The following is a 14,775-nucleotide window of genomic DNA, read 5'->3' as shown; positions in this document are numbered from 1 at the left end:
AAAACAATAAATAGAATATATAATTGTTTTAAATATTGAGTTCCATAGTTCTCACCTTATTATTCTTTTATTTTAATAATTCATTCACTTTCCATGGCTTTTTTGCTATTTGAAATTGATGATAATTAGCATAAAACAACTAATTGTTTTTGGGTAATCCCATATTTTATTAAACATAAATTGATAAAGTTGGTTCCCTGTGCACTACAATCTATCATGTGAATTCGCCATAACATTATTGCGGCAAGTTATCTTTATGATACAACATAGATTTTTATGTATATATGTTTGTTAATTTGTAGCAATAAATAATATCAATTGAAATAATGTCCTCTCGCATAATTTCTTTTTGTAAACTTTTAAACCTGTATTTCCTCGTTGAACTAAAAGCAAGATAAATGCGTGTAACTATTTAAATAAACATTTACATGAAAATATTTTATCGAACCTACATTTTACACATTGTTATTGTCCTTCAGTAATTTATTACTACTTGAACTATTTATGTACATTTATACGTAAATATATAAGTATATAATATATAAAGTAATGTAATACAGTGAATACAAGTACATATTTCATATCGAATATAAATACATAAGTGCAACATGTTCCTTATATCTTACAAAAGATTATGCTTTAATTTAACCAATGACAATTACAAAATTAATCAAATTCGGAGGATATGATTAATTTAAGTTAAATAACAAAAATGGCTATAACAAAGAACCATTCAATAACCCGATCTTCTAGTTGTTTACGAAAATATCGAATACTTTTTGTATTTGGTATTACTGTATTGTGTGTACAAATTTATTTGGCTCATACATTTTTCGGGTTGGAAATTCGAAATCGAAAATCGAGCCAACTATCTTCAGGAGAAGTAAGTTTATTAATAATAATGTTGATGTTAAACTATTTTTCATATTATATCATAACATATATTTTGTTTGTAGGATTTACCTCAATTCGAAGAAGATGAAGGTTTACCAAAAGGTTTACGTCAAGTGAAACTTCCACCAGATAAACATCCTAATTCGAATAAAGTATCACAGTCTCAGATAAACCGCACTTCTAGAATAAAACTAGATTATAAATCATTAAATTTTACACCACCTTGTGAATTTACTGGCAGAGAAGCTGTGAGCGCTGTAACACGTGCACAAAGTCAAATATGCAAACAACGCATTGTCAATGTGACGTGCCTTAATCAACAGGGATTACTATACCCAGAAAGAATACAGTCTTTGTGCTCTCATTCTCCAGGATTTATAAACAAACCAGTCAGTTTAGGATGTTTTAGAGATGATAAAACATTAAGAGTACTTTCTGGTTATTATCATATTTTTAAAGGGAACAATTCTCCAGAGCGCTGTGCTTTTTTGTGTCTTCAATCAGGATATTTATATGCTGGTACAGAATACTCGTAAGTATATAGATACAACACATCTATTTTTTAAATTAAATTGGTTCAGACATGGAACACAATGACAATTCTGATAGTTTTGTATTGAGAGCTTACTCTGAGCTTTCGCTTTCATAAAAAATGATATTAAATAGATATGTGGTACTTGTAACAAATATGTGAAGATACATTATCCTCAGATATACAAGTGTTTAATTTCAGAGTTGAATGTTTTTGTGGAATGGAAAAACCATCGCAGCTAAAACGATTACCAGATTCTAGTTGCAATATGAAATGTTCTGGTAATCCTAAATATTCCTGTGGTGGATATTTGACTATTAATGTGTTTTCGACTGGAATTCAAAGTAAGAAAATTAATCTATTAATATAATTATGCACGTAAAACTTTTATTTATATAATACTAACTTCTGTTAATAATACAAGTTTATGAAGAATTTATATCATTCATAGGATTCAAAGCTCAAGTAGCTCGAAATGCAAGTACTGATAGTGAAAATGAAAAACCTGCACGAATTGCTTACTTATTAACAGTGAATGGCAGAGCAAGTCGACAAGTGAAACGACTTATTAATGTTTTGTATCATCCATCACATTTATTTTATATTCATGTCGACGCGGTAATTAAACAAATTTTTAATACTTCCAGATAAATGGTTTATTGTAATTAACGTTTCGTACTTTTAGCGGCAAGATTATCTGTACCGGGAAATGTTAGAGGTAGAGAAATCCTGCAAAACAAATAATATCAAAGTGGCGAGGGGAGAAAATTTACGTCATGCAAGTATTTGGGGAGGTGCAAGTCTGTTGACAACTCTTTTGAAATCAGCACAACAAATGCTTGCGCATAATCAACACTGGGATTTCCTCGTTAACTTATCAGAATCTGATTTTCCTATAAAAAATAATGCACAATTAACGCAATTTCTTAGTTTGAATAGAGGTATGAATTTTGTAAAATCTCATGGAAGAGAAGTTCAGAGGTTTATCACGAAACAAGGTTTAGATAAGACTTTTGTAGAATGTGAAACTCGTATGTGGAGAATAGGTGATCGTAAGTTACCAGATGGTAAATTTCCTTTTCTACTTTTGTTTTATTTAAATAATTGTTTAGTTAAATAATTATTTGTTAAATAATTGTTTTATAGGTATTCAGATAGATGGTGGTAGCGACTGGGTAGCTTTAAGCAGGGAATTCGTAGAGTACGTTGCTAATCCAAATCCTGATCCATTAGTGACTGATCTACTAAAAGTATTTAAATATACTTTACTACCTGCCGAGTCTTTTTTCCATACAGTTTTACGTAACTCGAGATTTTGTAATACATACATTGATAACAATTTACACGTTACTAACTGGAAAAGGAAATTAGGATGTAAATGTCAGTATAAAGCAGTAGTTGATTGGTGCGGTTGCAGTCCAAATGATTTTAAACTTGAGGATTTTAGCAGAATCCGAAATACAATAGATCGTAACTTATTTTTTGCCCGAAAATTTGAATCTGTTATTGATCAAAGAATCATAGACAGGGTAGAAGAATGGTTGTACCCTGAAAGAATAAACAAAACAATTATTGCAAAAGGTTACGATACGTATTGGCAAAATCTATATCATACAGCAGACTTGAGTCCTTTGAGTGACGATGCGCAATTAACTATTTCGAATTCTTTAGCAAGATTAGTTTTTCGTAAGCTAAATATAGACTATAACAATGTTCGCCTTTTGGAAACTACTGCCTATTTCAGTCACAATCAGTTCGTCGGAATATTGATTCACGCAGAAACGACAATTAATGAAAAATATGTGGAACAAATAGAATCTTTGGTCTATTTAAGACGCAACTTTTCTACTAGTCGAGAGTGGCTGGGAAAAATACAAAGTTTATCCGTTAATACGGATTATGATCAAAAAGAGAAGACATTCAGAAATTTAATGGGAAGTATAGGACCATACTCAAATCCAGGCTTATGGTACGATTTCGATGCTGGAATTGTTACACCACAAAATTTATCTATACTTTGGGTGGATCCATATGGTCGGCTGGCAGATGTTAATTATATACAACTCGAAGAAACAACTTTAGTAATTATATCATTTTTGTTTAATTATTTTATTTGTAACATTCTTTAAGTGATTAATATATTGCTCATTTTCAGTCAGGATATGTTAAACCACAACTGAACGAACATCTAGTTGTGGGTACATGGCATCTGCTTTTAGTCGCTGATTCTTTATTAATAGCGAAAATGAAATTTCTGGTAACTCCTTTGGGATACTGGAAAAATAGAAAGATCAACGCTGAAAAATCCAAAGAAGTGAATGATGCATCTGGAAATGGTTATCATGTTACTGAAGAAATGAACAAAAAGTGGTCACATTTATTAAGCTCCATAAATTTTTATGAACGAACTGTTTATACCACTGGTGATGAAAACAACGTTAATTCTAATCTGAATGAGTGGATAGATAAATTAGTAGCAGAACATTACGAAATCGACAAAGTGTGTAACGTAAATAGTAAAATAGAAACTAAATTAAAATTACAGAAGTGTATTAATACTTACTGGAGCTCATTGAGTCCAGATTCAAAGGCTGATATCAGTAACTTGTGTTAAAACTATTAATTAATTTACTAAATATGTGCCATTCTCAATATTTTTAAAGTTTAACTTATTAAATACGTGTAAAAACTAATAATCTTTTTAAATATTTTTATATCAAATACACACTATACATATACATACAGTCTGTTTTAAAAATATTTTACATCCTAAAACTAAACAATTTTTATGCTACGGTAAGCCAATTTTTCATGTGTTTCTTTCAATTTTAATTTTCAGTATACCTAATTATTGATAGTATAATGAAATACTTTTATGTATTTCTACATATGTATATAGATAAACATTGTATAATAACAATTCATTTTTATTGGCTGTAACAATGTATTGTATAACTAATTAACGACATTCTACATAGTAGAAACCAAAAGTTTTCCATATACATTTACATAATTTGTATTACATTCCTGTAAAATATTTCTACATGTGCCTTCAATTTTATTAAATAACAGGAAATTTGAATTTCATTAATAATCAATTGTATATATTATAAAAAGCAATTGTTAGTCTTTCTGTTTTTAGCAATGGTAATATATTACCATAACATTTATAATTTGTCAATTTATTAAAAAATAAACCTGTTTAGACATTCTGTTATGTAACGTTATTTGTTACATATTGTATATATATTATACTGTGCATGAAGTAAGAGGAAAGAAAATTCAACTCCACACGTATATCACTTTTAAATCAATGCAAAAAATAACAAATTCGCAGCTACTTGTGAGCCATGTTTTCAGACCATTTTTTGTAAGGTTCTTTTCAAGTGCCTCGCTATTTGTTAACAGACTTTTACTGTTCGAAAGTAGTATTTGAAATTATTTTTAAATATTTTGTAGACTTTGTTAACAATGGACCATATGAACAACAATTCTTTTTAAATTTCTGTGATTTCGGAAGTGTATCTATAAATAAAATAAATTCTTCCGTAAGGTTTTGAATATTTTTTCCAAACAAACGAACGTGGAAAAAAAGGTTTAAATATATGGCGCCAAATTCAAATCACATCGTATTAGTTCAATTTGTATGGCGCCAAATTCAAATTGCATCGTATTAGTTCAATTTATATGGCGCCAAATTCAAATCGCATGGCACTAATTACAAATAACAAATACAAATATTTTGAATCACAAAATGGCAGTCAAAATACAGATATAAAAGTAATGTATATAACAATATTTACTTAAACACATATATGTTTACTTTTTAAAAATTAATATTATTATTATGAAAGAAAATCTCCTTTTTGGAAAAGCGCGCAAAGCGTTTGGCGCAAATTTAGTCTTCAGGAGATTTGAACGCCATCTTCATACTGCTGGAGAAATACGCAGTGTTTGCTAGGAAATTGACAAAAAAAAATAACTCTAAGAAATTGTTATACTTCTACTGTTGGTACTAAAGAACCTTCTGAATCCAACTTAGATGCGCGGAAGAATTCTTCCACAACTGGCTATAACCTTATAACTCTATTATGAGTAATTTTTGTGCACTATGTTTAGGGTTTCATATCCACTTTATTTTTGTAATAAATTCATAACATGTACTATAAGTAACATGATAAATTCGAAAAAGTAATAATATATTGAACGAAAAAAGATTTTATATGTAATTGCGAGTGTACAGCATCTGTAATTTACCGTACTAAAAGCTACCTGAAAATAAAAATTACCTCACGATTTAAGTATCTTATTAATATTTTTATATTCAGAATTTATTAGTAAATAAACTACACTACAATACAATTAAACAAATAATATAAAAAAACGAATAATATTCCAGTTAATCTTCTTACACTGTTCTTTCTTTTACAGTATTTCGTAGTTAATAAAATATTATATTGTTAATATAAACTTGAAAAATACTGCATAATATAAATGCGTTTGAAATGATATAGTATAAACAAAATCATAATGATACATAAAATAATACGTCAACAACATATTTTTCAAAATAAAACAACTTTATCTTTTATACACACTAGCATACAAAATCAAATATCATGGGGGAAAAAAAATAAAAAAACAGAGAAAAGTAAAGTATCTAACATCAAGAAGTATTGGTTTGATAGATACATAAATTATATTAAAAATTATGAACAAGTATTGGAAAAAAAATTCCCACGAACAATGCATGTGTATCGTGTATTTAGTATTGGAACTAAAGATTTATTTAAAGATGTAAAAGAGTATTTGGTAATACTGAAAAAACCGACTTCTTCTGAGGCTGAAAATTTAACCGTTGAACAATTACGATTGACATATACAGTGCCCAGGGATTTAATAAAACTATGTCCTGTTCTATTAATATCAGCTGCTCCTTTTACAAATTATATCATTTTTCCTTTGGCATATCACTTTCCAAAACAACTTCTAACTTCCCATTATTGGACATTACAACAAAGACTCGATTTTATGCTATTGGACCATAAGAAGCGATTAAAACATAACAGACCATTATTTAGATGTATGCAAGCAGAACTTCATCGTATTACAAATCAAAAATTGAAAAAACAATGGAACGATATTATTGCATGCCTTGGTAGTGGCACACATCCTCAAGTGGAAAATATTATTGCTTGCTCTGAATTATTTGCTGGACCTCCCTATTCATTAAACAGCCTTAAAAGAAAACATATAGTATGTTGAATTTATTGTAATTAAAATTAAATGTATTTTGTTCAATAATCCTAACATTTTTTGCTCATATTCATTAGTTTTGAAAAGAAGACAATTTATAATTTATCAAGTAAAATAATATTAAACTTCTGGATTATATTTCTAGAAAGAATTGCTCGGTATTCATGATATATCTTCTTGGACACTTTTTAAACAACAAAAATTGATAGAAAGAGGTATGCTAATAAAACGAATGGATCAAGCTATACAAAAACAGGGTGGAAGTATAAAAATGCCAAACGACGAAATACGCTGGGTGTGCATAAGTCTCTAATTGAATATATTTTAAAATTATGTATATAAACCCATATTATATTGTAATTACTATATATTTTTTAATTATAAATGTTTTAGGCACTTTCATTTAGGGGTGTAAGTCCTGCAAATATGTCGATAGAAAGTATGAGAAATTGGCTTGACCAGTGGTTTATTATGTCAAATGCTGTTAATGAAGATACGATCTCATTATTATTACATAGTCCAATATTATTAGCATATAATCATCCTACTAACTGGATTCTTATATACAGTTGAAATAAACTTACTAAATATTAGTTGCTTTCTTATTGTGTAAAAATGTATAGGTATTACAATATTGAAGTAGCTATTTATGTCTAAAATATTTGTATAAATTATTTCATATGACCATGTTCGAGTTTACCAACTTTGTATTCTTACGCAAAAATGTATTATACGTTTATATACTATATTGTAAATATTGTAAGTGTACACGTGAACAAGTCAAAAAAATATATGAAATTTGTATCATTTTCTGACAACACATATAAATACTTTGTTAATTATTTATTACAATATTCTCTTTTTCACGTACATAAATTTTGTTTTAATAGAATTATATTTTAGGGACAAGAGGAGAAATGAGACAAAGGTATATAAATAATTATAACATTTATATGTACATAAAATACTTTCATTTTGTTAAATATACATTCTTCATTTACACGAGTGTATATATGTTACAAAATATAATTCTTGATTTTTTTTTGTGTATATTTGAACATAATAGAATAGAAATCTAATGTTTTAATAACTATAAATATAAATTTGTTACTAATCAAAACATAAGTTGTTTTATCAAATGACAAGAACATGATATATTAGTCAAAATAGATATACACAAATGTACAGAGAACTATAAAAAATCTAGAATTTTATAGATGTAGTATCTACATCAATTGATAGGTATATAAGCAGGCAGAAAACCAATAGGAGGTCGTTTTGATACTGTTGAATTAGAAACTACTTCTAATTCAGTATTATTTTCACTTATTTCTACATCTGTGGTATTATTAGATGTTTCACTTGATATATCAGAACAAGCTATGGATTCTACTCTTTTCATAAGTTTTATTTTTTTCATAATACTTTCTCTTTTTTTGTCAAGAGACTTGTTTAAAGTATCTGCTTGTTCATAATATCTAACTCTGTTTTCATTATTAGAGGAAGAAGTATCCTTTGTAGCAGGAGGAACTACTTGATTACTACATATGTCATACTTTCTTTTCAAATGATTTTGTGTATTAGAAAATGATTGTGATTTATGTGGATAAGGACAATGCTTACCTTTGCTGCACTTGTTGGTTTTCTCAAATTCGGGACACAAATTTTCATGCCGTTGTTTACACTGTAAAAGAAGAAATCTCCAGGTGTTTTGAAATATTGTCTTTTATACATTATTAATACACAATAAAAGATATACGATGACAGTCTTAATATTTTATAACTAAAATTATTGTATAACAAGGTATATAAAAATAATATATACCTATAAATGCAATAATTGTTTAAAACTTTACATTTACGTAAGTATAGAAAATATTGTACTTACATCACTACCTTTGGCACAGTATCCTTGTAAAAATTCAATACAAATTGGAGTATTGGACGAAACTTTGACATGGCGGTAAGGACAAGCGTCTCGTGTACAGCAACCTTCTAAAAAGTATTTACAAGTTGGCATTTTTTCAGGACCCACATCATGAGATAGTGGACACTTGTCAAGTAAACAATTTCCTTGAAGGAACCTAGGAAAAATGGTTATTGTCAAATATGAAATGTTTATACATAAAGTGAAGTGAAACTATAGAAAAATCAACTTCACTTTTTACAGAGAGAAATTTGTTTTTTGTCATGGCGTTTTATGCAAGTTCCCTTTGTATGATTTGAACAGTATCCAAATCTTTGAAATATCAAACAGGGTTGATTATTTTTTTGCATTTTATTACGCAATATCTGTATACTTTTTTGTTTGACTTTATTGCTGTTAGTAAAAAAAGTAATTATTAGTATGAATAATGTATTATGGAACCACAAGAAAGAGGAAGGTAATCATATCAATTACATACCTTATATTGGTTTTATAATTTGTTTTTGATATGTTAGATGACAATTTAAATTTATTTGTATAAAATGCTTTCATATTAGGATTTTCTGACATTTCTTTTGCAGATTTTATTCTACGTAATTTTTTTCCATTAGTAGTAATAACAAATTTATCAGCTTTTAAATTTAATGTTCGTTTTTCTAAATTGAAAATATATGAAAGATAAAGTTTTGTATCACGTATTTTTATAATCTTAATTATAATCTATAAAAACTGTTAAAAATATCTTACTTTTTACTCCATAACTATTACGTACTAACTGATTTTTAGAAGATTTATAAACAATTCCTCCAATTGTTACTAATTGCATTTTATTATTCCTAAAATGTGTGTAGAAGAAATATAAATATTTATTAATCATCAACTGTAATTATTTAACACAACTACGATTACCAAAGTATATCTACTATTTTGTGATACATACACAGCCTTTTTTCGATTAATGCCTACATATTCTTTGTTGTTTGCTTTTGGTATGGTTCTATCAATTCTATACTTGTTTATTTTAGGTTTCACCATTGATGATTTTATTAGAGTAAAATTCCTATTTATTAACTGCTGTGAAGCATTTGATAATTTTGTTCTTACAACTTTTTGAGATATTGGTTTCACAGCTTTTACCAATGAAGTCGAAGACTTCTTAATTTTACAAAGTTCTATTTGAGAAGTATTTAATGATTTTCTTGATCCTCGTTTCACACGTATAAGTTTTCTACGCGATAAAATTAAAATGTTATTATTGCTAACTTTTTTTTGACTTTGAGTAGCCTTTGGAGAATTTGTACTTTTAACAAATTTTAATCTTGAACACACTGGATGTGTGATATTTTGTATTACTATTTTCTTATGCTCCTCTGGTTTCGGTTGCATAGAGGAAGATAGTTTTTTCATTAATTTTGGATTAACATGTACCGATTTTTTTATAGAATTTTGCACAGGACTTTGTTTAGCATTTGCTGTTTTGTTTACCAAATTGCATTGTACACTTTCATTAGATTTTATGACATTATTCATCATTTTTGGATTAATATGGACCAAAGATTTCATACGGAGTTTTGGATTAATGTGTATAGCAGAATTTTGAGGTTTAAAGTTTGGATTAATGTATACATTGGTACTAGTCAATTCGTTGCCTGAAATGTTATTAGAAATTTTGGACAATTGAGATTTATAAAGTGCACTTGCATACTTTTCTGTCTGTGCTAAATTTAAATTTTGATTTGTAATATCTTTTTCCACACAACATAATGTATCCAACGACTTTTTTTTATGATTTTCTATTAAACCTAGAACAGAACAAAATTTAACCTACATTAAAGAAGTTATTTAAGTACATCATTATTGAAGACAATTAGTTAAAGATTAATGTGTGAAAATATTATAAAAAACCCATTAATTTTTAGCATTCATATACAAAGACTGGTTTTAATATAAATTTTATTAGAACAGTCTTTAATGTGTTACTTTCTATTTCTATTAATAAATGGCTCAATGTTTACAATCTTGTAACAGTTAAAAGAATAATAGCTTTTAAAGTTAATGCACACATTTGTCCCCTAGATCTGGATGTAATTTTTTTTTGCAATATTTTTAACATGTAAATTTTGTCTTTGTTCATTATTCACGACCAACAAAGTAATTAACGAACCATAAACTTACGTGTCAGATATTGTATTTCTTTCAACAGATTTTCGTTCATATTTAATTATATGAAACTTCACTTTCCAATTATCACTTATTAAAATATTGTAATAACTTTACAATGTAATAAATTTATTTCACAAATCACTGTAACGTGTTGACATTCACCACATTCCTGGTAAGGAAACAAATTTCCACAAACTATATGAAGATAGATGTCGCAACGGTAACTGTTACTTGCGCTGCATACGTGCATTAACGCAACTAATTCTTAATATGACGGAACAGCGGAATATTTCAAATTGCGTCTTTGTTTTGTCATCGTTAAATGGTTGATTTCACGGTACATTTTTTAATTTATGCATTCCCGAATATGAGAATTTGTAAATGTAGCAATCTGAAAATTGGGAAAATGGAGTTTTGTGAATTGTAGTTTTGGGAACTTGGCATTTGGAAAATTTAGAATGTGGGGAATCTGTAGTTTGAGAAGTTTGGAGTGTGGGGTATTTGCAGTTGGTGGAATTTAGAGTATATGGAATTCGGAATTTTTGGAATTTGGAATTTGGAATTTTTGGAATTTGGAACTTTTGGAATTTGGAACTTTTGGAATTTGGAATTTGGAATTTGGAATTTGGAATTTTTGGAATTTGGAACTTTTGGAATTTGGTATTTTTGGAATTTGGAACTTTTGGAATTTGGAACTTGGAATTTGGAATTTGGAATTTGGGATTTTTGGAATTTGGGATTTTTGGAATTTGGGATTTTTGGAATTTGGGATTTTTGGAATTTGGGATTTATGGAATTTGGAATTTTTGGAATTTGGGATTTTTGGAATTTGGGATTTTTGGAATTTGGGATTTTTGGAATTTGGGATTTTTGGAATTTGGGATTTTTGGAATTTGGGATTTTTGGAATTTGGGATTTTTGGAATTTGGAATTTGGAATTTTTGGAATTTGGGATTTTTGGAATTTGGGATTTTTGGAATTTGGGATTTTTGGAATTTGGAATTTTTGGAATTTGGGATTTATGGAATTTGGAATTTTTGGAATTTGGGATTTTTGGAATTTTGGGATTTTTGGAATTTGGGATTTTTGGAATTTGGGATTTTTGGAATTCGGGATTTTTGGAATTCGGTATTTTTGGAATTTGAAAATTTGAAAAATAGAATTTAAACGTTTGAAAGATTGGAAGTTCATGCTTTCGCTAATAATATGATCATAATCGATACGTATTTTAATCGATAATATTGATAACGAGTACAAATACGATAAATTTATATAATACGCGCTTTTTCATACCATTCGACGTAAGTTACACGCAAACGCAGTAGATATTGATCTACATTCATGGATATACTGGGTCGCATATAAAAGCTTTGCAACTTACAATTATACTTATATATATAGGGTGTCCCAAAATAAATAATCCCGCTGACTTTTTATATAAAAAATATTGAAATAAGTATCAAGTGTTAATTTTTGTTTAAATATCAATTGACAAACTTTTATTTGAATTTGAAATATTGAAGTTTTATTTTTAATCTTAATTAATTTTGATAGAAAAAAATGGTAATAAGCAATTAATACAACAAATATAAATATATAATTTTATTTAAATTGAAATATATTAAAATAAGTACCAAGTTTAAATTTTTCTTTTTTAATATTAAATGAAAAATTTTTATTTTGACTTTAAATTTCAAGGGTATTAATTGAAGAATTTTATTTTTAAAAACATTTAGTTTTAGTTTTAATAAATATGAATGTATAATTTTGTTCAAATTGAAACACATCAAAGTAAGTATCAAGCTTTAATTTTTTTTTAAACATTAACTGAAAAATTTTTATTTAAATTTTAAATTTTAAGGTTTTTTACTTTAAATACCTTTGATTTTAACAAAATATTAATATTAATTTTAATGTACTTTAATTTAAACAAATTATATATTCATACTTGCTATATGAGTAATTTATTATTTTGCCAAAATCAAAACTAAGGTTAAAACCCTTAAAATTGTATTAGAGTATATTAATAGCCACGCAAAATCGTAAACTTGTTGACGAATGTCTATCAATCCAATTTTAAATACGTCGAGACAGATGATGTTTAACACATTCAGTCGTGATCGAATTTTAGAACAGCCTCAAAAAACATCCCGTGTGTATAAAGACCGAAACGAAAATTAAAAGTGTTATTTCAACGTTTATTCCTTCATTTGCATTACGTTTGTGCGTCTACGTGGAAATGTTGGTCTTTGAAAATTGATTGTAAATACTAATTTAACTAAAAGTATAATATTGTATTCTATAATCGATACATGAACTCGTGAAGCAATGTATTAATTAAAAAAAAATATATCCACTTGTCAGATTTTATTAACAAATTGTGAAATGTTGTTCATACTTGAAACAAAAAAGAAATAAAATTTTTATTAAAAGCAAATTGAGATAAATAATAAAAATAAACATTCAACATTCAGTATAAATAAACAAAATTATTTTTTTCAAATTAATATAAAAAGAGAACAAAATATTTTTTATTAAAATCAAGTTTCAACAATTTAATTAAAACTTGATAAAATATTAAATATACTTTATTTTAGAATATGAATAAATAATTTTTCATTTTCATTTTTAAATGATTTTTAGAAATTCATGAAAACTTAATTTTATGAAATATAAATTATAGGTTCATATTTCATAATGTAAATATAAGTTAAAAATAAATTTATTAACAAATTTTTTAAAATAAAATTATACGAATAAAAAATGTGTTAATATGTTTTTTTAACAGAAAAATTAGTCGATGAATTACTTTTATAGAAAATGTAAAAATGAAGAAAATTTGATTAATAAAAATTTGATTATTATACATGAATGATTATTAAATTTCAAATATTATGATATTGAAGTTTAAATTGTTAAAGTTGACTACCGAATGCCCTGATTCTGTTTGAATTGAGATAAACTCGGAACAGTGATGATAGACAGGGTGAAATAAGTAGAGGAAGACGTCTGACCCATTCATGTCACATTTTCTCCTTTCCTCCTTTCATGGACTGTATGACGGGGTCTTTCAAATTTTTATACGTCGGAACAAACAAGGTTATTCTTTTCTTAAAGATTTGATACTCAAAAATTGTAAAATTGTAAAATTGTAAAATTGTATTAAAATTGTAAAATTGTAAAATTCCAAATTTCTATAATTTCAAAGCTTCGACACATTAAAAATTCAAAGTTCTAAGATTTCTAAGATTTCCAAAACTCAAAGGTTCAAAAATTGTAAACTTCTAACATTTCAAAATTGTAAAATTACAAAGATTACAAATTTTAAATATCAAAAATCCTTATGTTTATAAAAGTTTAAAGATAAACTTATTAAGTTACAAAATTTCAATTTTCAAAGTTTCAAACATTGAAAGTTCTAAAGTTCAAAAATTCAAAAGCTTCAATATTCCAAAATCCCAACGTTCCAAAATTACAATGTTCCACAATTCTATTATTAAACATTTTCAAAGATCAAACATTGTGAAGTTTCAAAACTTCAGTGTTCCAAAATTTTAATGTACCGAAATTTGAATATTTCAATGTTTTAAAATTTTTAAATTACATAATTACAATATTTCAATATTCAAATATTCAAATATTCCAAAAATACAAATTTCCTAAATTACAAATTTCCAAAATTCCAGTATTCCAAAATTCCAAAATTATAATATCCCAAAATTTTAGTACCTAAGAATACTAATATTTCAGAATTAAAATATATCAGATCTCAAATACGTCAAAATTTCAATATTTTAAAATTCCAATATTCAACAATACCAATATACTAAAATTTCAGTATTGCAAAATTAAAATAATTCAGAATTCCAATACCCCAAAATTCTTATACCACAGAATTTCAATATCCCAGAGTTCCAATACCCCAGAATTCCAATACCCGAGAGTTTCAATGCTCCAGAGTTCCAACACCTCACAGTTCCATTACTCCAGAATTCCAATATCC

General features: G+C 27.0%; 3 protein-coding genes across 6 annotated transcripts in view; 2 read left to right on the top strand and 1 right to left on the bottom strand.

Annotated features, from left to right (window-relative positions):
• ZC3H3 (zinc finger CCCH domain-containing protein 3) overlaps window positions 1-10,969 on the bottom strand; it is a 35,915-nt gene extending 24,946 nt beyond the window's left edge. The window contains exons 1-9 of one of the 4 annotated variants that reach the window (XR_013039158.1): window positions 10,785-10,968; window positions 9,550-10,411; window positions 9,357-9,445; window positions 9,088-9,265; window positions 8,844-9,002; window positions 8,571-8,766; window positions 8,306-8,366; window positions 453-5,383; window positions 144-383 (exon numbers count right to left, since the gene is read on the bottom strand). Coding sequence is in view for 3 of the 4 variants with exons in the window: in XM_012282156.2 (XP_012137546.2) it covers window positions 7,914-8,366; window positions 8,571-8,766; window positions 8,844-9,002; window positions 9,088-9,265; window positions 9,357-9,445; window positions 9,550-10,411; window positions 10,785-10,824 (1,977 nt within the window). In the remaining variant the exon portion in view is untranslated. Of the gene's footprint in view, window positions 1-143; window positions 5,384-7,630; window positions 8,367-8,570; window positions 8,767-8,843; window positions 9,003-9,087; window positions 9,266-9,356; window positions 9,446-9,549; window positions 10,412-10,784 lie in introns of those variants that run through there. The other 3 variants (XM_012282158.2, XM_012282157.2, XM_012282156.2) reach the window with 3 other exon arrangements.
• oxt (Xylosyltransferase oxt) lies at window positions 713-4,164 on the top strand. The gene is made up of 7 exons (XM_003701911.3): window positions 713-883; window positions 957-1,426; window positions 1,628-1,770; window positions 1,878-2,044; window positions 2,112-2,493; window positions 2,573-3,507; window positions 3,582-4,164. The coding sequence occupies exons 1-7, from the start codon at window positions 713-715 to the stop codon at window positions 4,038-4,040; spliced, it is 2,727 nt and encodes a 908-aa protein (XP_003701959.1). The 3' UTR covers window positions 4,041-4,164.
• Window positions 5,942-7,510, top strand: LOC100883840 (LETM1 domain-containing protein 1). Its single transcript, XM_012282160.2, has 3 exons — window positions 5,942-6,682; window positions 6,828-6,977; window positions 7,076-7,510. Exons 1-3 carry the CDS (start codon window positions 5,957-5,959, stop codon window positions 7,253-7,255), a joined length of 1,056 nt encoding a protein of 351 aa, XP_012137550.2. The 5' UTR covers window positions 5,942-5,956; the 3' UTR covers window positions 7,256-7,510.
• Window positions 10,970-14,775: the final 3,806 nt, after the last annotated feature.

The sequence above is a fragment of the Megachile rotundata genome, chromosome 8 (assembly GCF_050947335.1).
Source record: "Megachile rotundata isolate GNS110a chromosome 8, iyMegRotu1, whole genome shotgun sequence".
NCBI lineage: Eukaryota > Metazoa > Arthropoda > Insecta > Hymenoptera > Megachilidae > Megachile > Megachile rotundata.
Note: the sequence above shows the minus strand (reverse complement) of the source record. Positions and strands in the feature narration are given on the sequence as shown.

What these genes read in the sequence shown, in the direction of transcription:
- LOC100883840 (XM_012282160.2), top strand. Translation starts at nt 5,957, where the DNA reads ATGATACATAAAATAATACGTCAACAACATATTTTTCAAAATAAAACA. An exon ending in GCCTTAAAAGAAAACATATA is followed by an intron (nt 6,683 to 6,827) that starts GTATGTTGAATT and finishes TTATATTTCTAG; the next exon opens with AAAGAATTGCTCGGTATTCA. An exon ending in CAAACGACGAAATACGCTGG is followed by an intron (nt 6,978 to 7,075) that starts GTGTGCATAAGT and finishes TAAATGTTTTAG; the next exon opens with GCACTTTCATTTAGGGGTGT.
- oxt (XM_003701911.3), top strand. Translation starts at nt 713, where the DNA reads ATGGCTATAACAAAGAACCATTCAATAACCCGATCTTCTAGTTGTTTA. An exon ending in GTTTTCGACTGGAATTCAAA is followed by an intron (nt 1,771 to 1,877) that starts GTAAGAAAATTA and finishes TATCATTCATAG; the next exon opens with GATTCAAAGCTCAAGTAGCT. An exon ending in TTTATATTCATGTCGACGCG is followed by an intron (nt 2,045 to 2,111) that starts GTAATTAAACAA and finishes TCGTACTTTTAG; the next exon opens with CGGCAAGATTATCTGTACCG.